The following is a 24,198-nucleotide window of genomic DNA, read 5'->3' on the forward strand; positions in this document are numbered from 1 at the left end:
CATCACAGCTTCTGTAATCCTAGACTAGATCTGTGTAGATCTCATAGAAACCTTTTATATATTTTTTATATGATAAGGCAAGAAGATTTTTAAAAATATATAAAATGTATGAGAGAGATATTTCAATGATTGAGATAAATTTTAAATATATATCAATGGTTGACATGAATGATGTTCTCGCCCACTCATTGCCTCTCTCTCTCCCTCTGTTGCACCCTCTCTTCCACTCCCTCACTCAGTGCTTCTCTCTCTCAAAGACCCATCCATCAATGCCATTAGCGGGTGTGACTGGGAGGGGGGGAGAGAGGGTTGATGGCAGGTTAGGGGGTTGGTTGGTGCGACGACTGTGAGGAGGGTGAGTGCGATGGCGAAGAGTGAGGTGGGAAAGAGGACAACGGGTGGGGGCAAGGCTCTGCGAGCTACTGGCAAGGAGGGTAATGACGGTTAGAGAGATGGTAGGATGGGGCGATGGCCGTCTGTGGCTGGTAGAAAGGGCGATCGGACGAGGCAATATGAGCTGCAAAGGGAGGGGCCATGGAGGACGATGCTCGCAGTAAAGGGGTGACGGACGACAAACGCTGCTCGTGACAGTAGGAGGGGTGACAACGATGCTCGCGTCGGTTAGCCTTTGGTATGGTCGACCCATCGCCCTTGATTGGCGACGATAGGGGGTTTGAGAAACCTTCGAAGGGGGTTCGACGAGCCCTTGACTCGGGCCCCTGACCGGCCACTGTCGGGGGCCCTTGAAGCCTCCAACCAATGACGGTCGGGGACTTTTTTTAATATTTTGAAAATGGTATTTTTTTAAAAAATTAATTTTTAAAGCATTTAATATTTAATTTTTAAGTATTCTAAATATCTAACAGTGTAAGTTTTTGAAAATTTTTAAAATATTATTTAAGTTTTAAATAAGAAAACACCAACAATGTAAGTTTTAATGTATAAGAATTTGACATTTAGAATTTGATATGGATGATTCAATTCCAAAAGAAATAAAAATCTCTTTTTTAAATCATTGATGATCAAATGTTGTTTTTAGTGTAAATAAATGACATTTAGATGTTGAATATTTGATACTTAAAAAATGTGAATTTGGTTAATCTATCCTATTGAGTTACTTAAAAATGCAAATATTCAAAAAGAATTTATTTATTTATTTTTATTTTATTAATTCTATTTTTTATTTTAGGCACAATAATTTTTTTAAATTAAAATAATATAAAAATCAAAGAATTCTCAACCATGCATGGTCGGGGAACCCAAGGTTCTCCAACCTCGAACCAGGGTTCCCCCCTCCCTATTGATGGCCGCGGAGATGGCGAACGGTGATGGCTGGTATGTATTGTTTGATATTTAATTTTTAATTTAATTTATTCAAATTGTAGAGCACTTATTGATCTGCTTTATTATATAAATTTAGTAATTTTTTTATTATAAAACGTTAACAAGTATACAATTTCTATTTTTTGTTTAGTGTTTATAATTTTTTTTTTACTTGCTCTTATATTTTGATTTGCAATATTAGTGAATATTATAAATCTTATATATTTGTTTCGTATTTGAGTTCTGTAGAGTGTTTAATAAAAGCAAAATTATTAAAACATAATACGTATAAATTATAACTATATTTTAATTTTAATATTATTTACACCATGTCTTTACGCACAGGTATACGCTAGTATATATACATAGTATAGTACAAAACTAAAATAAATATATACAAAGAGAAAAGCCAGATGGTTGTTGTCGGCAGTCGATCGCTAATCACTGATCGAAGAGCAACTTAGCCATACCTTTTGTGTTTGTGAGTCGACATTAGCAGCCATAATAAATTGGAGTTGTCAATCGATGGCGACACCGAGCAATTGGAGTTGTGAATCAATTTGTGTTGCATGAAAATGGTGGCATCGAGCATAGAAACATTGATTTGTGTTTGCAAGTTGACGGTGGCACTAAGTAATCGGGGTTGTGAATTGATGGTAGCACCAAGTACCAAGCATCGAGCATTGAGCAACCACTTGGCAAGGGGGAACGATGATAAGGGGATGGTTAAAGAGGTAGAGACTAGGGTATGTAACCCTTGAATCAGAAACGCATTTCCAAATTGAAAATGTGTTTGTGATATTTTTCCATTTCTAAAATTGTAGAAATGACCCGAAAATATTTTTTTGACATTTTTGGAGTTTAAAAAATGGGAAACATTTCGAAAATACTGAAACAACGCCTTTGAGTCATTTCCGTGCATCACAAGGGATAACTTTAATTTGGGCGTCTTCCCTTTTATTGTCGGTTTTGATTAAAAATATTGCTCTTTTATATTTCAATAATATTGCTCTTGTGTATATCATCTTGTTTATTTTAAAGAATTATAAAATTTGGTTTGATAATAATATATAAAAAAATAATAATAAACTTACTTGAGAACTAATTTGAATTTTTGATATTATATTCTAGAATATTTTTTGCTAGATATGATATTTTGAATTATTGATACTTAATGAATGTCAATTTATGGATATAAAATTTTTATTTTAAGTCATAAGGGTATTTTTCAAAATTTAAAACACTTTTCTAAGAAAGTGTTTAAAATACTATACACATCAAGGTTACTTTTGATTTTAATTCTTATATTCTCATATATATACCAAACACATAAATGTTACTTTTTAAAAAATAAGATTATTGATAATGACATTAACAAAAATTATATTTCTAAAAGTTTAATTTGCCAAAAGATGTTAAAATTAGGGTTTTCACTTGTTGCCGTTGTGGTTCTATAGCTTAATCCCTGATGATTGCATGGTCAATCTTCTTTCCTTGACCTTTTTTTTACAGATTTTACTCTTCTCTTTCCTTAATCTACAAATATGTGTTTTTCTTCACTTCTTCCATTTTCATACTTTTTCTTCCCTTTCCTAAATTCTCTAATGACTTTTTCGTTTGTTGTAAAAGATATCCAATGGTGTTTAAATTTTGATCCAAACCAAAAAATTTGATCTATACTAATTAATCTAGTCTAATATTGAGTGGACCTCGATGAAGATTAGAGATGACCAGTTTTAGATCCAATACCAGTTTAGGAATAAAAATTTGTTTTAAACTATTATTTATTGTAATAGCTCGCCTTTCGGAGCCCCATCTGGCATAGAGGATCTGTGAGGTCATTAATAGAATGATATGCAAGCAATTTGGAGCCAAACTCCATTAATATATCATATACGCTATCATTAGCAAGCTTTATAATACAACATTATCAAATCTCTCTTTACATTAAATGTATACATTCCCATGGAAACAAAAGTTACACCTTTTGATTACAATACAATAAGTCATAATCACAAGACATGTACATACACACCCTTTAGGCTTGAAATCCTATCTTGCTCTAACCTCTCAACACAAAAGAACCCAAAACCTTTACTTTAAGTGAGCTCTGTACACGTCTAATCCCCTAAAGATCCGTCCTTGCTAGGCTCACCCTCTGCCTTAACTTTACCTGTACCTGGAATGATGTAAAAACAAATGAACTACAAAACTCAACAAGTAATATAGAATAAAAGTCAACAAGAGTAACAAAAACCAACCATAAAAGAAAGTAAATACCCCACTCATGCACATATAAAGGAGTGGAATCATGTCACACACATATCATGAGCATAAAATTGCATGCATCCTCGCCATGCTGGCACTAAGCCATCACAATATATGTATAGAGTACAAGATGCATGCTGCGACACATAACCATCCTACATAGTCATTTGAGAGAGGATCTAAGTCCCACACGAGTCTAGCCCTTATGGGCCACCCGAGCTTACACGAGTCCCGCTTTATAGCCCACCCGAGCTTCGCTTTAACTCCCATAATACCACTGTAGCATAATTATAATAGGGGGTTTAGATCCCACATGATTCCAGCCTTATGGCCCATCCGAGCTTGACACGAGTCCGACTTTAGGGCCCACTCGAGCTTTCAATTTATCACCTTAGGGGATATCCCAACGGATTCCATCCGCAACACGTATTAAGTTTCACATATAACTCCCAACACCATGCTATGCATAACAAAGACATCATGCTCCACACAAAAACCTATGCATAAGACATCTTATAATGACATGCACATGCCAATTATACTCACATAATCATGATTAAAATATATGGGATATACACAAGAAGAAGGACAACATGTTTTATGAAGGAGATAAAAAAGTTTCCAAGCTCATCTAAATATGTCTTGAGACTGAGAATAAACCACTCAAAACTTGGCTAAATAGTTCAATTTCTATGCCAAAGCGAAACCTATCGATTCAAGTTTACAACGCAACAAACAGTTTGCAAATCAGATATCTACACAAAAAGTTATGGCCAAAACTGTACAAGATGGCAGTTTAAGTTGACTTACATGGAGTCGACTCGGGGTAAGGCTCAGTCGATTGATTAGTCAACTTTGGGGGCAAATCAGTAGACTAATGGCCCAAAATATTCGACTAATAACCAAATAAGTCGACTTCTGAAACCTAGAAACGCACACGAGCAAACCAAAATCATCCTAAAACTTTCCATACACAATTCCAACCCAAAATACATCATTCCCAACAAAATATAGGGTGGAATAAACCCTATTTGAAGTTTTGAAACATTTCCAACCAACACAATCGAGAATTTAGAGAGATTTACCAAGATTTTTACATAAACATCAACCAAGAGCAACCTTTGAAATACATGGGGTTTTTTTGCAATTAATCCTCCATATACCAAATATAAAGAGTTTGGAAGACGAATAGAGGAGTAGAACTTGCCTTTTACCCTTCCTTGAGAACTTTATTTGAAGAAAATCACCACTGGGTTGAGACTTCCTTTCACACCCAAAATAGGGAACTCTAGCAAGAATGAGAAGAAGAGAAAGAAAGAGGAAACCATCACCCACTTGCACAATCTTTCTTGGAGCACCGAAAGTTCAAGAAAGAAGAAGATGAAGAAACCCTCACCTTGCTTTTCTCAATCGGCCAAACCCTCATTTCCTTCCCTTTACCTTGATTTCTCCTTGTCCTCTTCAAAATAAGCCTTCCTCTTATATATATTTATATGTCCGCATAATACTTAATTACCAAATTACCCTTATGGCATAATAACTTAAAAGGAAAATTAGTTATACTCACATATTAGTATAAGCATTATTTAAACACCATATTTTTCATAGAATATTTACACGCATACCTTGCATAATTGTGGGACTCATCACCACCTAAGTCAACCTTTTGACTTTTCTATATTTCTGTCCCCTTTGCCACATCACCTGAAAATAACGCGTATAATCTCACAAAATTATTACTCTAACAGATTAGGTATTCTATTACAATACATATCACCCAAACCCATTAATAAGTCGTTACATTTATAATAATAAATAATACTGCATATTAATAAATCGGTTGAGAGTTATTAATAAGAATGTGTAATTTGCTTATTGTTTAATTTTCTTTATGGAGTTACAAGTTAAATTTAGAATGTTGCATTATGTTGATTCTTATTTGAATTTTTTTTATAAAAAGTGTTGTTTGGACAATATATTTATATTTAAATATGAGTTTGGACAAGTTAGGGCCAAACTAGTTTGATCTGAACCCTAATTGCTATGATATTGGGTCCAAAATTTTTAGAAAGTTTGGTCCTAAACTGCCTCAATTAATTTAAAATCAATCAGAATGAATAAACATTTCTAAAGCAGTGCAAAACTCATACTTAGGCAAAAGCTCCAACATATCTAGACAAAAGCTACAACATCTCCAGTAGAAGTGCTTATCAAGCAGCTCCTATTTCTATCCATTTGTGTCGCCCCCACTTCGATTAGGTCTCCAATAGACTTGCACATCGGTGATTTGGGTAAGGGACCTTGGGAAGAGGATCTAAAAGCATCGCTCCTTATTTTTTGTGTGAAAAAGCAGTGACAAGACATTGGGAAGCTTGTTTTAAAATATATATATATATAAACTAATATATGTAGTATTTTGTATATATACATATATAATATTTTCCTAAAAATATATTTTTACAAAAAAATGGATTTTCTAAACACAATTGTATCAAATTTATGTATACATTAGTTAATTAAAGATTCGAAAATCTATTTTTGCAATTTAAAAATATATTTTTTTATAATTGTGATATATTTGGAAAAAATCTTTTTTAGTTTACAACTAGATTTCAAAATTTATCAGAAACATATATAAAGTTTATAAGATAAAAGAGAGAAGAGAACTCTAAGAAAAAAATAATTAATTTACATTGAGAATTTTTAACAATATGGATGGCCTTCAGGGGACAGAAGAAATCCAATTAACTCTAACTTCTATTTGTGTAATTAAATTGATGGATGTTGTCTGCATTAAAAATTAATGGATTAGTTGTGTCGCCTAAGAAATAAAAATTAAAAAAAAGTTCTAAAAACAAAATAAATTATATGGGGTGCTATGTATGTGACTCAAATTATAAGAGATGTAACAAAACTTTTTCAATTAAATAGATGCATAATTAAGAGACGTGACTTTGATTGGAGTGTAGGTTGTGGCAACGTGATAAAGCGTGGCATCAACTAATTCATTACAACCTGATTATGATGTTGAGCGTGATTTCATAAACTACATGGTCACTGGTCCTGGTAAGTAAGCTCTCGAGTCATTAATAATTAGTCGGTTAATTAATTTGCAGCATTATGTATTTTCTCCTTAATTATTATTTATCTTTCTTAATTTTTGTAGTTGACCGATACTACGATGAAAGGAATCCCATTCAAGGTACATTTTCATCAATTTGAAGAATGTGGAAAATACTAATCTATAATTGTCATACAAGTTATTTCATTTCTAATTGTCATGATTACATACTAATCTCTAATTGTCATTATGGACCTAATCCATATTATGGACCTAATCCATAATGAGGTAGAGATAGATAGGATTTCTATACCTAATTTAAATTAAACTCCGTTAGCTTTGGTGTTCTATTAATTATTTCTCATGGTAAATTTGTTATATCTAAATTCTTTGTCTTACTTTATTCCTAACAATTAATTAACTAATTATCCCCACAAGTTAAGAATTTTACTTTATTACTTTAGTCTTTGGGTAGACACTAGACAAAATGACGATGCAGTTTAATTACCCCAAGAAAGAAAAAAGAATCATTTTTCTTATAAAAAAACTTTAAAATATTATTTGATCCATGAACACGTAAAAATGCAGATGAGTACACTCTATACATGGAATGGCAGACTAAACTGCACAGAGCAATCCAAGCAGGAAACAGAGGAATCGGTCAGGTGGAGGATTTGGTGAAAAAAATACCGATTGAGGCCCTCGAACATGGAAATAAATTTGGCCCAACTGTACTTGGCGTCGCTGCTATTGTTGGTAACAAGCGGGCTGCAGTTATTCTGGTGGAAAGACATCCCCGGTTGTTATATATTCCCGACAAGTTTAATTATCTACCGGTCCACCTGGCCGCCAAATGTGATCACAAGGATACTTTCCAATACTTGTTGTCAAAGACTGAAGACGTGAATCGTGGTGTCAGGCCCTTTGAAGGCATATCCGGGGTTCACCTTGTTAGACAAGTAATATTTTCCGGATACTACGGTGAGAACCTACAACACTACTCTCATGCATGCATGCATGCATCTATTTGTATCTATATATCTATAAATAAATAGTCAAACAAGTAAAAAATTTATAATTAACTCAAAATAAATGCACACAATCACTTTTAACTACATTTTTAGAAAAAAAAAAAAAAAACATTTTCCACTACTTAAACAAACTAATTATACTCTATACTCACTCAAATAAAGTAATTACACTCTATAGGCACTTTTTTTGGTGAAAATTAATTAGGTTAAAATTTAAATAAAATGACAGATTTGCAAAATTAGTTAACAAAATCAAAATTGATAAAGTGGCTATAAAGTGTAATTAATTTGTTTGAGTGGCTGAAAATATATATTTTTTTTTAGAAAAGTGGTTGAAAATGATTTTTTTTTTTTTTGAGATATAGTTAGTTTTTGCAATTTCCACACAAATAAATATATAATGTTACTCTTACAACTGATTTATTTGTTTAACTATATATATATATATATCATCTCTTGTAATGCTTGTTAATTTAATTTGTTTTATCAAGTAGATGAGGCCCTAAATTTGATTGATAAGTATCCCAAACTCGCAAAATTACAACCGCTCGAGGGTGATAGTGTTTTATCAGCAATTGCTTTGATTGAGTCAGCGTTCCCAAGTGGGAGTCATCTATCCTTTTGGGAAAATGCTATCTATTCTTGTAAGGATATCACTTTTTCAATAAATCCTCTTCTTTCAGCTGTTTGTGCAAGAAACTTAATTAAATTATGTGCTTTTATTCAAGGTGTTCCAGTGAAGTTGGACAAGTATGATAAAGAGCGTTGGAGATCTGACATTGAGGACCCAGAACGAAAGCATTATTTGGCTCAAACTTTTATCCGAAGTTTCTACATTCCAGGTTTAGTTGTGCCTAGCTAGCACAACTAGTACAAATTCAAGGGCATGTTCCAAATTCTGCTTAGATAAAGTAGTTTTCCTAATTGATTTAATTGCTTTGATGATAACTTGCAGTGAGCCAAAGATTACAAGCCATGCTTTACAAAGTCTTGGCGTTCTTAGGTAACGTTATTAATTCAATATACACATGGGTTAATTTCTAGTTTAATTAGTTGTAACAATTGATTTTGGCTGAAATTTAATTACCACATTAATTCTTGACTTAATTTTGCAACTCTAGTGCCTCACATTAAACGCATCGGGGAGAAAAAACAGGTGCATTATCAGGCAGTTCGGCTCGTGAAATCGTTGCGCCAGGAAATTGAAACTCTAGATGACAACAAGGCTTATGAATCAATTGTGAAAGGCCCACTGCTTTCCGCAGCAAAATTAGGAATTAAAGAGGTGGTGGAAGAAATATTGGATTTGATTCCCGAAGCAGTTTTGTTTTGTGATGATGAATCTCATAATGTATTCGAGTTGGCAATTTTAAATCGTCAGGAAAAAGTTTTTAACATCATATATCAGATGGATCTATGTAGACATATCCTGCCCCTTCGCCACGACAAGAAAAATAACAATATGCTGCACTTGGCGGGGAGACTGGCACCTCCAAGCAAACTAAATCTTATTCCTGGTGCAGCACTTCAAATGCAACATGAGTTGCAATGGTTTAAGGTAATTAACTCATCTCAATTTGGTTTAATGATTATTCAGGAAAGCATGACTTAGAATCTTACATGCACGACGATCAATCTTAAATTTGAGCATATTGATGATAAAAGAAGACATAACACATTTTTAATTATGCTTCTCATTCAGGAAGTCGAGAAATTTGTGATACCCAAAAATAAATTGGAGGAAAACAACGATGGAGAAATTCCTGCAATGCTATTTACTAAAGAACACAAGGACCTAGTAAGTGGAGGAGAGAAATGGATGAAAGCTACAGCAAATTCATGCACAATTGTGGCATCCCTGATTTCCACTATAGCGTTTGCAGCTGCAATCACTGGTCCCGGCGGCAATGAGGACAGTACTGGCCTCCCAATTTTCATTAAAAAAACTACATTCATCATCTTTACCATTTCAAATGCATTGTCTTTATTCACATTTGCCACTTCTCTATTGATGTTCTTGTCTATCCTGACTTCACGCTATGAAGAAAATGATTTTCTTTATGTTCTTCCCAAGAGGCTGATAATTGGTCTTGTCACCTTGTTTCTCTCCATAACAACCATGATGGTAGCCTTCACTGCTACCCTCCATCTTGGGGAAAACAAATGCAAGGAATGGATACTAATTCCTACAGTAGCAGTAGCTAGTGTTCCAATTTATATTTTCACGTCCTTGCAGTTTCCCCTCCTCTTGGATCTAATCTGTTCAACATACGGTACCATTTTTGGCAAGAAAAATGGTCGCCCCATTTTCCTAGCCCTAACAAAAGATAGTCCAGGCTTTAAATCCTCCATCCCCAATTATTGGGCCGAGCTCATTGATTAGTTTGGGTTTTATTTGTAATGTGAAATTTCTAGATTTCATAGACATTAAACATAAACAGGATTGTGAAATTTGCACGGTTTCATGCTAATTTATATATTGTTAAATAAATGAGTTCTTGAATTAACCGACAATGAGGATGTCATAGTCTTCTTCGTTAGAGAATAAAAGAATCCAATCTGACTTTCCTCTCCTAGCCTTAATCGACAACGACAATGGTGGATTCATTTGATGGCTTTCTGTCACGTGGATTCCATTACGAGTGCATACCTATAATTCTACATGACAGCTGAAGAAAACCCATCCACCAGCAGTGCGAGATTTTGGGGTCCCGAGTAAAAATGTAAAAATACGCCCTCGAATCATAATATACATTTAAATTTTATTTTTTATAATAAAATATAAAAAAAATATTCATACCATATCAAAATAAAATTAAAATTTTTTTAACTAATCAATTAAAAACTACTCTCCTTGCAGTTATGGAGGCAAAAATATCAATCAAATTTATATAATCAAGTTGTTCGATCATTTTTTTTTTCAATAGACAATATAGCCAATCCATTCAATATGTCTTGTGACATAGTTGAGCGGAGATAAGTCTTGATAAACTTTAATTTGGAAAAACTTTTTTCTACAGATATAACTGTAGCAGGTATAATTTTTTTCACCAGTGATCTCAACAAAGAATTTACTCTCAATACCTACCTATCGTGGGTGAATAAATTTTTTTTTTCTTTTGCCAAATCAATAAATGCATAAAATCTCAGTTACCCATAACCAGAGCTTCTAATTCACTAAAATTCTAGTTAATCATAATTGATTTTATAAATTTAAATTATCAAATAAAATAGAAATAATTAAACCTAATTAAATATGTTTGTTGGGTCTTGATTTCAAACTATAAAATCAAATTCTATATCACAAAACTTGTATACGCAAGGCACAGAGAAAACATTAACATCTTAGAATATGATATATACATAATATATATATTTATAGAATATATATAAATATATATATTTACAGAAAACATAACAAAAATATTAATAGCTCAAAAAGGAGATCTCACTGGCAGACCCCACCACAGGCCACCGTGGCCGGTAGTTTCTAGCGATCAGAGGCAACCACCCGACACCCTTATCCTCATCGACCAACATACCAAAAAATCAATAAGATGCAACGGTCGAATTTTTATAGATCTAAGATTAAACTTTTGGCCTAGCCCAAACCGTCTATATATACGTATATATCGTGCATCTATATTAAAAATAATTGCTGATAAAACAAAAAGAGTTATCTTCTTGTAGATCGATGCCACTTTCACAGTAAAAATACAGTCAGATCTAAGATCAGAAGGCTGGATTTTAAAAAATTAATGATTTAGAGAGTTGTTTTTGAGAAAGTGAAAGAAAGAAGGAGAGAGAGTTTTCTAGAGAGATTACTGTGTTCTACAATTTTTTTGGGGGGTGGGGAGAGATTTATATGGGGGTAAAATGGTCATTTTGACACAGGGGCAAAATAGTAAATTTCTTTTCATATTTATGGGCCCCTTAAATTGGCATAATTTATGGACCCTAAGACAATGGGCTCTTGAATTTGTCTATAGGTCCGGGCCTATCCACCAGTCATCACATGGATAGAATTGGGATGAGACAAAATTCTCATCTAGTGTAGCACTGCATATTTTGGGGGACGTTTCACCGATCTTTCTCCCATCAACATCTCCTGTTGCTGCCCTTGCAGTTGCTTCTGCACCGACCCTTGCTGCAGAGTTATCAGTACATCCATCATCTCACTCAACTACCAGCATTTCTACGTCCGAATCACCGCATGTTATAGAGCAAGATGATGATGAATAACTTTGTTTTTTTTTTGTTTTTTGTTTTTTGTTTTTGTTTATATTATGACATGTGTTAGTTTTTATACTAATTATTATTATTTATATACATGAGCATTTTTTGTCGTTCAGTGAACATCTCCCATATTATATCAATGATCTTCAAGAAATGTCTTCATAAAGAGGGTCGCATTTGGAAAGAAGCGCCTTTGGAGACAAAGGGCTTGTCTTGGAATAAATTTGCGGTATTAAATTTAAATTAATAATTTTTTTATTAATTATCAATGTAAAAATATTTCGTCTATTTAATCTTATTGTTGTTTGTAGAAAATTTTTCAATGGGATCCTACGATTGATGCATTAATAAGGAGATAGTAGGCATAAAAGGCAGCTAAGCGATACTGGGATAACACTCGTAGGTGGCATGTTAATGGAAAACTAACTTTTGTGCCAAATGATGTATGGGATCGTTGGATGCAGAAGTGGGAACAAGATGAAACTTTTAAGAAATGGTCTGCACAAGCGTTGTTGAATCGGTTGAGTAAGACGGGTGGCCCTAGCGTCGGTCCTTCCTGCCACACTAAGGGCTCCATATCCTTAGCGGAGTATAAGAGACGAATAGTAAGAAATTTAATTTATTAATTTGTTAATATTTGTAAAATTTTATTATTAAAATTTTATATATAATTTTTTTTTAAAAAATGGGAGTTTGGGAGGGAGCCCCTGCTGATTGAAGTTTTTGAACGAACTCATTCAAAAAAAAAAAACTGAAGAAAGAGGGAGAACGTACGTCGACAAAAGTTCTACGAGCGTCGCTGTGAGTTTTTTTTTAAATGTAAATATTGTTAATTTTATAATTAACATAAATTTTAATATTCATAACTAACTTATTTTATTTTTTCTTCGTTAAATTGTCATAGGAAACGTACGGACAGTTGCTGGAGCAGGCAACTCAATTGGATGAGGGATCCGATCAGCCAATTGAGCCAGATTGCGACCAAATATTCATCCAAATTTTCGGTGGGAAAAACATGAAGAAGAGGATTTATGGCACGGGATCCTTATCACAATCGAAGTTTTTCGACATGGCAACTCATCTACTATCTCATATGGCCAAGAAAATGCCACCATACGTATAACATCCCGCATCAAGTGATAGGAAAGACCGGAACAACTTACCCTGATGGGCTTATGCGAACTTACCAGGGGGTCACCCATCCTTGAGCTTCCCCAGCTTAAACACGCTTAATCCTGGAGTTCTTTGCCTACATTCAGCCCAAAAGATATCTAGCTGGTGTTGTTTCATTCATTACTTATCCTCGATAGATACTACCCTTCTCTGGGCTCTTAGGGTATTACATTCTCCCCCCTTTGAGCACACGACGTCCTCTTCATGCGACCTTATAATTGGTCCCAAATCTTTTCTCCTTAGAAGGCTGTCATCCTAGAAGCCTGCCAGGAGTCGCTCCTTGTACAGTCCATCGAGCCCCGGTGCCACTCCCTACCCTTGTCGGACCACCTTCACCAAGGGTTAGCTTTGATACCACATGTAATGACTTGAAGGTATAATACAAGGATCTGTCACCAAACTGCGAGGGCCCGCCCCTAAAAGTCCCGTTAGCAAACGAATTCCGAGGGAAACTCCACACAAGATGGGATCAAAGTGTAACTCTACCAAGGTTACTCACACCTTTAATAACAATTAGTAATGATTTCGTTATTTTTCATACAAAATAAAATAAACATAACCATTTACATTCCCTTAGGTCGCCCCAAGGGAGATACAATAAGCCCAAATAACAAAAAAGTACCGCCACTGGCCTGACACAAACTAACAACGCCCCCAAGACTCTCTGTTCAGGTGAGCTCTATACATATCTAACCCAATAGACTATGCCATGCTAGGACTCTCCTCATCCATGCTAGGACTCTTCTCATCCTCTGCTTTACCTGTACCTGGAATGATGCAAAGAGAAAGAATGAGCCGCAAGACTTAGCAAGTATAACATAATGAAATTGAGCGTGAGACATATCACAATAGAGACTCAATAAGCAACAACCAACAATACATGATAGGACCTTCACATAGAGTGCTACTGACAAAATAGAAACAAGGAGCACCACGAGAAAGACATACCAAGAATAATTATAGTCCCCTTAACTATCTAGCTTCCACCATAACCTAGGTACAATTCGGTGACTCTACTACCACACCGTCTCCAAAACCCACATGATGTTATAAGCACCACACTCATTGTTTCGCAGTAACATGATAATCATGCCACAAGGCACCCTACTCTGGACCCATAAATCCCATCCATTCTAGGATGTTATCACACACCTACGGTACCACACACCTACCATGCAGTGGTCCCACCCTAACAGTACCCTCAACTCGCTCTCAACTCTAGGATAGGAGCACACGCCTATGATACTATAGCCACACACAAGTCCATATCCCTATGCTATAAGCCTAAATAATTTTGGACACTCGAGGCCAAACAGCTCCACTCCCAAGGCAATGCCCGAGGTCAGTCAGCTCCACCTAAGGTCCACATACATATCAACTGACCATTGGGGCCAAACAGCTCAACTCCAGGTTGATACCTGAGCCCAGCCAGCTCCACCTAAGGCGTACACATCAACTGACACTTGGAGCCAAGCAGCTCCCTATAACATCTCGCATCGAGCGATAGGAAGGACCGAAACAACTTACTCTGATGGGCCTATTCGAATTTCCCAGAGGGTCACCCATCCTTGAGCTTCCCCAACTCAATCACGCTTAACCTTGGAGTTCTTTGCCTACATTCAGCCCAAAAGGTATCCAACTGATGTTATTTCCTTCCTTACTTATCCTCGATATATACCCTTCTTTGGGCTCTTGGGGTATTATATTTTGTAACGCCTCGTTGTCTCGGGCGGGTTATAACTTGGGACAATTCTGGGACAATAAATTTTTTTCTTCAAAACCTAATGCTAAACCATATCATATCTATTCCAAAATTTTCAAACATTTTCTAGAAAAAGAATTATTATACACATCAAATATGGAAGCAAGGATCGAACCTGACATTTTACTTTAACATTAAATAAGTTCTTGCATCATCGTTCCTCAAAATAACTTAATACAAAGCATAAGTTCTCAACTAACATTAACTCTAAATAGGGTTTTACATCATCATTAACCAAATGGTTAAATATCATCATTTCTCAAAACGTTCAGATTTCAAAGTAGCAAAACTTAAATGCATGGGCTACATTACATACATTTCATTCATCATGCACTTTACTAAGTGTCATTTCATGCTTCATTCATCCTCGTATTTCAAACCCAACATGTAATGTATGATCAATAATATCATCATGAACGTATGTACATTTCATCATTAATACATGTAAATGCAATCTACATGATATATTCACATCAAGACATGACAACATGATAAAATCATTTACTTAAAATCGAGTTTTGGGTTGAACCACTTACAAACCAAGCATTTTTCATAAAACTAAGTCCAGTTGAGAAGCATCACTTACATTCTCAAGCTTATCGGACTACCTCGATATTCGTGTCTTGACTCGATTTGCATGCCAACCTCAAAATTTGCACAAGTCACTTCAACTTTAAGTCTCAAAGCACTCTAATCACCACATTTATTTAAATAAGTATTAAAACCTATTTTTTCATAATTTCTTGCATTTTTTCTCTCTATTTCTACCTATTTTTCCTCAATAAATCCAAACTAAATATTTCTCAAATATTTTACTATGACAATTCATAAAATAATATTCTTGAATTTTTAGAATTTTCTAGGAAATTTTACTTACCTTAATTAGCCTCACTACCTTCCTCGGTATGCATGTCATATCCTCAAAATATGTGCCCGAATCATTTTCTGGCCCAAAATTTCCGAAATATTAATAAATATCCACTTCCTATTTTCAGGATTTTTTTGAAGAATTTTCTCCATTTTTTTATTTCTTTATTTCTTTTTTTTCTCTTATTCATCTTCTTCCTCCTACCTCCCTCCCCTACCTCTGCAACCTTCGCGTGCACTGGCCACAGCCGCCACTAGCCGCTGCCTTGTCTAGCCCCACCATCGTCGATCACCTCCCACTTCCCCGTGCCTGCCGCCGACCCTCGCACTAGCCACCCAGCTACGCACCCAGCCTTGAAGCGAGTTGCCATGGTTGCGGCTATAGCTGTTGCTTGCTGTGGTAGCCCCGTTTCGATCTTCTCCAGTCTCGTCCTCCACCAAGCTCGCCACCACTCGCATCTGGCTGCCCCAACTCCCTGCCTCTTCCGATTGGCCGCTTGCTTCGCACAGCCTTAGCTGCCCCTGCTTCCTTCTTCCTCATTTCTTCTTCATTTTGATTGTTACTCCATCTAATTCTTCTCCTATTTATAGCCAATTCACCATCAATTCTCCTGCCTTGCCTATCCTTCCTCACATATGCCTAGCAAGTCCATATACATATAAATATATAATTCTATATTATATTATAATAATAAAAATTATACATTTAAATTTTACTTTTCATCTCTATTTTATTTAGGTAATTTCCTAATTGCAATTACATCCTCAAACACCAAATTAATTTGCATTACGATACCGAAAATTTAAAATTAATAATTTAAGATTACTCAATAATGATAATTTGGCCTTAGTATCCTTACCGGGTTATCGTTTAATCCCGAAACTACTGAAGGGTTGCTCATTACGAAAAATCGGAGCCCCATCGGGCTTTTGTTAACTTCCCAGGAGTCCCTTACAATAGTTCGATTTTGCAGACTAAATGATAGTTGCATTTTAGCTGTACCGAAAATCGTTCCCGATCTGATTTCTTTTGATACCATAAATCTTATATCAGAACATTCATCGAGACCATATCATTTTTCTTAGACAATTTCATTCCAAGGTATTCACTGCAGTCAATTCAATACTGATAACTGTTATCAAGCCAATTTTTTGGTATTCTAAACTTGCTTAAATTACGTGGCAATGTCACGAAAATATGGGTTCTTACATTCTCCCCTCCTTACAAAAATTTTGTCCTCAAAATTTGTCATATGTTCTAAATCTCAAAATTCCATCCTTGAAATTAGCACATGACTGATCAAATAACTAAAGAAGAACATACCTCAATACCTGATTTCAAATAATCCTGTTGTAGCTCTTCACAAGAAATCACATATCCTAAGGAAAATTTATACCGATTGTAATTCTCTCTTAATCACAAGATCTTTTCCACGTATATCCTATTCGAAACTTGAGAATCTCACCACACATCTCAAATTAAAACCTGGGGTTGACCATGCTCACCAATCCCTAGACAAGTACACTTGCATGACTTCTACCTTTGTCCTTAGGCTCAAATCTGTTGTTAATAGACCACACACCCATGGTGTTATCGTCATTCTAGAGTCTCATTGTTCCACCTCTGAGAATTGTAATTGACCCGACTCCCGACACTTTCGATACTTTTCTCAGGACCAGTCTAAATCTCTAATTCTCACGGATCCTTGATCTTCTTTTTGGAGTTACACTAACTCAGGTTACCAATCTTTGCTTGAACCAATCTCTATTCAAAACATTTGTCTCATCTCTTGGAACCTATCGAGATATCTGACTTTTCGGAACTTTTGATCCTCATGGTGTTTATGACAACCAATTTTGATTTCACATTCACCAACATAGAGCCTCGTGCTCCATAATTTCTTTCAAGGTTTGCTTACGAACTAGCAAGCCAATCCCGTTCTCAACATCTATCGTGATGTTCCCTAACATTATCCCCAATGTTCCTCATGCATCTCCCAATATGAGGAGTACACCAATATATCCTCAATAAACACAATCACCAACACATCTTTTGATGCTACTGGTGCATTGGTTAAATCATCAAATCACGACTCCATTGTTGTATTCGAAATGCCTCATTCTCTTATCTTTACCTCGATCGCACATCGATCATAAATATCATAGCCTCTTGCCGCTATTTTATAATCCATCAAATTCGAGGTAAGAGATATCGATTCTTTAATTATCGCTCTTCCAAAGCCTAATAATTTACGTCCTCAGCCACACATAGCCAAGCATCCAATATTCTTAAGCTATCATTGGCAATCATCATTAAGAAACAATCTCAATAAATCTTTCGAGAATATATTCTAGTATTTCCCATTTTCCTTACGGCTTTTCACTTACCGCAAGTGCATGTATCAACAGGCTCCTTATTTCCATATCTTTGCTGACATCACTTAGCAATATATCTCCCAATTTGCTTACTAGGCCATCTAGACTAACTGTCTAGTCATACGAGAATTTTATTCCCCAAAATTGAAAATCTCGGATCATTAATTGATTTAGGTCTGCAGCTTCTCCTACTACAACCCATCATCCTGGCACATTTGTCATCACTTGATTCTCTCAATCACGTCAAAGATTCGCACAATTTTTGACACGTCAATCCATAGCTACACTACTAGCTAAAGTAGGCAGGTACTTATGTCACCGACAGTACTCCAATCTTCGATGGGTTTCTTCTTGAAAACTCTAAAGTTTCCTCGTGAATCCTTAGATCCTTGATCAATTCTTTTAAGTAATTCCTCATGAATCCCAAACCGATATATCTCCAAAAATCTTGAATCAGATCACGATACCTGGTTCCAATCATCTTCTGTGAACTCTATTTTCTTGCAACTATTCCTCTCAATCGTGATGCTTCCGAGTTCTCCTCGTCGATTTGACCACCAACAACTTTATCTGATTTCGCAAGTCTATTTGGCACACTAAACCATAGTCACAACCTTTATTGATTAGGTCTCCTTATCATTCCTTTAGGGTTGATATGACCTATCAAGCAACTCGTTCATTTTTTTCGGTACCCGAACTCTACTTTGAACCGAGGTTGCCATCTCCCTACTCATCATCAAGGTTTTAGACTAGCCATGCTCCATTACTTGAAATCTCATTTACCGAGAATCCACTGACTCTCGCATTTCGTTCTTCAGATCCAGTTAACTATCGGCATATGACCATTAAATTAGTTCTTCCTAGGCACTACACTGACCATCAACCAGCACACAAGCTGTCATCATCACCCCGATCACATAGTAGGCTCACTCCTACACCATATGTCAACCCTCACACGGGTACGTCCCGGGTGAACACTGCACGGTCTTGTCATAGTCCTTCAAGAACTATCATTCTTCATCACTGCCCCGAGTCTAACTCCTTCTGCAAGAACATTTATTCTTAGCCCTCATCACAGTCGGTGATTTCGTTACCTCATAGGTAAAGCCTAAACGACTCACGAGCATGCATCTACCATGTTCATTTCATACATCAGGTAGCTTTTCCTTTGTGCTGCCCATCTCTTTCTTTGAGATATACAAACACGATCATCTCATGATCTTATTGCCATACTAGACACCGAGGTATTCTACTCCTCGAGCCTCGCATTGTTCGTTGTGTCACCCACTTCCAAGATGACTGTGAACCTTGATGTAGTTCTTTAAATAGGACACTCAGTTCATATTCAATCTATTTCATTTCGAGTTAATTCCCTAGGCTTTCGGCCTCTTTCAACCTCAGCTAGTGGCACACCTCGCACCCTTGACCATTGGGACTTAAACCCATATAAGGTACAGACCCTATTGGATTGTCCCAGATCTTCAGCATCTGATCGTCTCCCATACAGTCTACTATGATGCTTCGATCGACGGGCTTCTTGTACCTTATCGCAAGCCATCCATCAGCCCTTTGCATATGGGTCCCTAGATCCAAATCTGTCACTGCGAACTCCGAACTAGTAGTGTCGTCACGCTGCTAGGGTTCCTTATCCCGTCTTTGCGAGTCACATCGGTTGTACCACTGCCATCTCATCCATTGATGTAACTCATACGCCATCACTTGGCCATCTTTGGCCTCTTGCTGGACCCAATCCATTAGATCCCTGATCTACTCATCTTATTTCCGAGATCCTAAAAAATTCTTTAGCATTCGATCATAACTCATTAGCTAAGCCATGTCACAACAAACTAAATCATCCATAATTCGATCATTCTTGATAACCACAGTTATCCTATCTTTTATTGTAAGGATTTCAACTAATGACCTCAAATCGACAGTCTCTAAATCTCTCAGATCCATAACTATGGTTACCAAGTCAACTTTACACCCGAATCATATCATTGGTTCCTAACTTCAATAGCTAGATCATTCTCCTTGTACTAGCCCCCATCAGGCTTTTACTATTTACTGAGAATAGTAACCGTATACTGGATTAGTGTCTGTATGTGAATAGTACACCAGGTAAGTTCCCAGGAAAGAGAGGTGGATCACAAATGGACAGACTTAAATACCAAGTCTTTCCTTAGCCAGAACTTTAATTTCCTAGACATGCACTTCCACTACATAACACTTAAATCCAATAAACTCTAAGCCTTCAACTGACAATCCCTGAATCTCTAAATATGGATTTTGTCTTACGAACCCTTAGTCTCTTTCCCTTAAGCCTCCACTTGAGTTCCTACTAACTAGTTCTATCAACATCGGATCCTCTTAAGTCTCCAAGCTACTATTCCCTAATCTTCAAATAGGATTTAACTCCAATATCAATTACATCAGAGTCACTTAAGTCTTCCATTAAACTTAAGCTCTGATACCAACTGTAACGCACTGCTATCTCGGGCGCATTATAACTTGGGACAATTTTGGGACAATAAATTTTTTTCTTCAAAACCTAATGCTAAACCATATCATATCTATCCCAAAATTTCCAAACATTTTCTTGAAAGAGAATTATTATACACATCAAATGCGGAAGCAAGGATCGAACCTGACATCTTACTTTAACATTAAATAAGTTCTTACATCATCGTTCCTCAATATAACTTAATACAAACATTAAGTTATCAACTAACATTAACCCTAAAAAGGGTTTTACATGATCATTAACCAAATGGTTAAATATAATCATTTCTCAAAATGTTCAAATTTCAAAGTAGCAGAACTTAAATACATGAGCTACATTACATACATTTCATTCATCATTCAATTCATCATGCAATTTGCTAAGTGTCATTTCATGCATCATTCATTCTCGTATCTACTACAATCTCCATCAGGAACGTTTGAATATTTCAAGGGCAAAATCAAAGTTAGATTATGAATCATCTAAGTAAGGGTACAGTAAAGATATTTCGTGCATGAATGCAAAATACAAAATGTCCTGTCCATATCATTTCGGTTTGAGTCGACCTCACCCAACTACTGCTCCCCATTTTTACAGCCTTCTTATCAAGCCGAGGTGTATGGGTGCACCCTTAGTAGAGCAGTGGTGTCAATCCATATCTCAAACCCAACATGCGATGTATGATCAATAATATCATCATGAACATATGCACATTTCATCATCAATACATGTAAATGCAATCTACATGATATATTCTCATCAAGGCATGACAACATGATAAAATCATTTACTTAAAATTGAGTTTTGGGTTGAACCACTTACAAACGAAGCATTTTTCATCAATCTAAATCCAGTTGGGAAGTACCACTTACCTTCTCAAACTAATCAGGCTACCTCGATATTCGTGCCTTTGCATTGAAATACGTGCGTTGCCTCGATTTGAATGCCAACCTCAAAATTCGCACAAGTCACTTCAACTTTAAGCCTCAAAGCACCCTAATCACCACATTTATTTAAATAATCATTAAAACCTATTTTCTCATAATTTCTTACATTTTCTTTATTTTTCTCTCTATTTCTGCCTATTTTTCCTCAATAAATTCAAACTAAATATTTCTCAAATATTTCACTATGAAAATTCATAAAAGAATATTCTTGAATGTTTGGAATTTTCTAGAAAATTTTACTAATCTTAACTTAGCCTCTCTACCTTCCTCGATATGCATGTCGTATCCTCGAAATGCATGGCCGAACCATTTTTTTGCCTATAATCTCTGAAATATTAATAAATATTCATTTCCTATTTTTAGAATTTTTTTTGAGAATTTTCTCTATTTTTTTCCTATTTTGCTTCCATTTCTTTTTCTTTTCTTTTTTTTTTCTTTTCTTTTCTCCTATTCATCTTCTTCCTCCTACCTCCCTCCCTTGCCCCTGCAACCTTCGCTCGCACCGGCTGCTGCGAGCCCCTTCTTCAGCCAGCGCCACCATCGCTAGTCACATCCCATTGCCCCACGTCTGTTGCCAACCCTCGCATGAGCCACCCAGCTACGGACCCACCCTTGCAGCGGGCTGCCATGGCCACTACTATGGTAGCCCCGTTTCGATCGTCTCTGACCTCGTCCTCCACCGAGCTTGCCACTATGCTCATTTGGCTGCCCCAGCTCGCTGCCTCTTCCGATCAACCGCTTGTTTCGCACGGCCTTGGCTACCCCTGTTTCCTTCTTCCTCATTTCTTCTTCATCTTGATTGTTGCTCCCTCTAATTCTTCTCCTATCTATTTATAGCTGATTCACCATCAATTCTCTTGCCTTGCCCATCCTTTCTTGCATATAACACACTCAATTTCTATAACATTTGTAGGGTATGAAGATTTGGAGTTGCAGGGCATGGAATTTATAGAGGCAGTGCCTCACGCATGCCCAACATGTCCATATACATATATATAATTCTATATTATATTATAATAATAAAAATTATACATTTAAATTTTACTTTTCATCTCTATTTTATTTAGGTAATTTCCTAATTGCAATTACATCCTCAAATACCAAATTAATTTGCATTACGATACCGAAAATCGAAAATTAATAATCAAAGATTACTCGATAATGATGATTCGGCCCCAGTATCCTTACCAGGCTATTGTTTCATCCCAAAACTACTGAAGGGTTGCTCATTAGGAAAAACCAGAGCCCCCTCAGGCTTTCGTTGATTTCCCAGAAGTCTCTTACAATAATTCAATTTTGCAGACTAAATGGCAGCTGCATTTTAGCTATACCAAAAATCGTTCTTGATCTTATTTCTTTTGATACCATAAATCTTATCTCGGAACGCTCATCGAGACCATATCATTTTTCTTAGACAATTTCACTCCGAGGTATTCACTATAGTCGATTCGGCACTGATAACTATTTTCAAGCCAATTTTTATATATTCTAAACTTGCTTAAATTACGTGACAATGTCACAAAAATATGGGTTCTTACACATTCTCCCCCCTTGAGCGCATGACGTCCTCGTCATGTGACCTTACAATTGGTCCCAGATCTTCTCCGCTTTGAAGGCTGCCATCTTAGAAGTTTGCTAGGAGTCGCTCCTTGTAAAGGCCCTTGAGCCTAGGCGCCACTCTCATCCTCGTCGAACCGCCTTCACCAAGGGTCGGCTCTGATACTACCAGTAACATCCCACATCGACCGATAGGAAAGACCAGAACAACTTACCCTGATAGGCCTACGTGAACTTCTCAGGGGGTCACCCATCCCTGAGCTTTCCCAGTTCTAGCATAATTAATCTTGGTGTTCTTTGCCTACATTCAGCCCAAAAGGTATCCAACTAATTTTCTTTTCTTCCTTACTTATCCTCGATATATACTTCATTCTCTAGGCTCTTGGGGTATTACATTCTCCCCCCTTGAGCACATGACGTCCTCGTCATGCGACTTTACAACTACTCCTAGATCTTTTCCCATTTGAAGGCTGTTATCCTAGAAGCCTACCGGGAGTCACTCTTTATAGAGGCCCTCGAGCCCCGGCGCTACTCCCCGCCCTCGTCGGATTAGCTTCACCAACAGTCGGCTCTGATACCACCTGTAACATCCCGCATCGAATGATAGGAAGGACCGGAACAACTTACCCTAGTGGGGTTATGCGAACTTCCTAGGGGGTCACCCTTCCTTGAGCTTTCTCATATCAAACACGCTTAACCCTGGAGTTCGTTGCCTACATTAAGCCCAAAAGTTATCCAGCTGGTGTTGTTTCCTTCCTTACTTATCCTCGATACATACTACCATTCTCTAGGCTTTTGGGGTATTACAATCCCCCCCCTTGAGCACAAGACGTCCTCGTCTTGCGACCATACAACTGGTCTTAGATCTTCTCCCCTTTGAAGGCTGCCATCTTAGAAGCCTGCGAGGAGCCGCTACTTGTATAGGCCTTGTAATACTCTGGAACGTCGTAAATAATAAGCAAAATTTTTCGTATGGGCCATAGAAAATTATTAGAATTTTAGTATCTATTAATGGATTTAATAGAGTTAGTACAATATGTATAAATTATAAATACGTGTATGTCTTGAATAAAAACGTATTTATATTGTATAAA

The 24,198-nt window shown here is 36.4% G+C and overlaps 1 protein-coding gene across 1 annotated transcript; it reads left to right on the top strand.

Moving 5' to 3' along the window:
• The first annotated feature begins 364 nt into the window (after positions 1-364).
• Positions 365-10,066, top strand: LOC127805623 (uncharacterized). The gene is made up of 6 exons (XM_052342373.1): positions 365-443; positions 7,241-7,633; positions 8,412-8,525; positions 8,639-8,686; positions 8,805-9,241; positions 9,386-10,066. The coding sequence occupies exons 1-6, from the start codon at positions 365-367 to the stop codon at positions 10,064-10,066; spliced, it is 1,752 nt and encodes a 583-aa protein (XP_052198333.1).
• The last annotated feature ends 14,132 nt before the right edge of the window (positions 10,067-24,198 follow it).

The sequence above is a fragment of the Diospyros lotus genome, chromosome 7, assembly GCF_014633365.1.
Source record: "Diospyros lotus cultivar Yz01 chromosome 7, ASM1463336v1, whole genome shotgun sequence".
NCBI lineage: Eukaryota > Viridiplantae > Streptophyta > Magnoliopsida > Ericales > Ebenaceae > Diospyros > Diospyros lotus.

Excerpts from the sequence above, each read along its gene's own strand:
- LOC127805623 (XM_052342373.1), top strand. The coding sequence starts at position 365 with ATGGCGAAGAGTGAGGTGGGAAAGAGGACAACGGGTGGGGGCAAGGCT. Across the intron at positions 7,634-8,411 it reads AATATTTTCCGGATACTACG|GTGTTCCAGTGAAGTTGGAC; the intron begins GTGAGAACCTAC and ends CTTTTATTCAAG. Across the intron at positions 8,687-8,804 it reads CAAAGTCTTGGCGTTCTTAG|TGCCTCACATTAAACGCATC; the intron begins GTAACGTTATTA and ends TTGCAACTCTAG.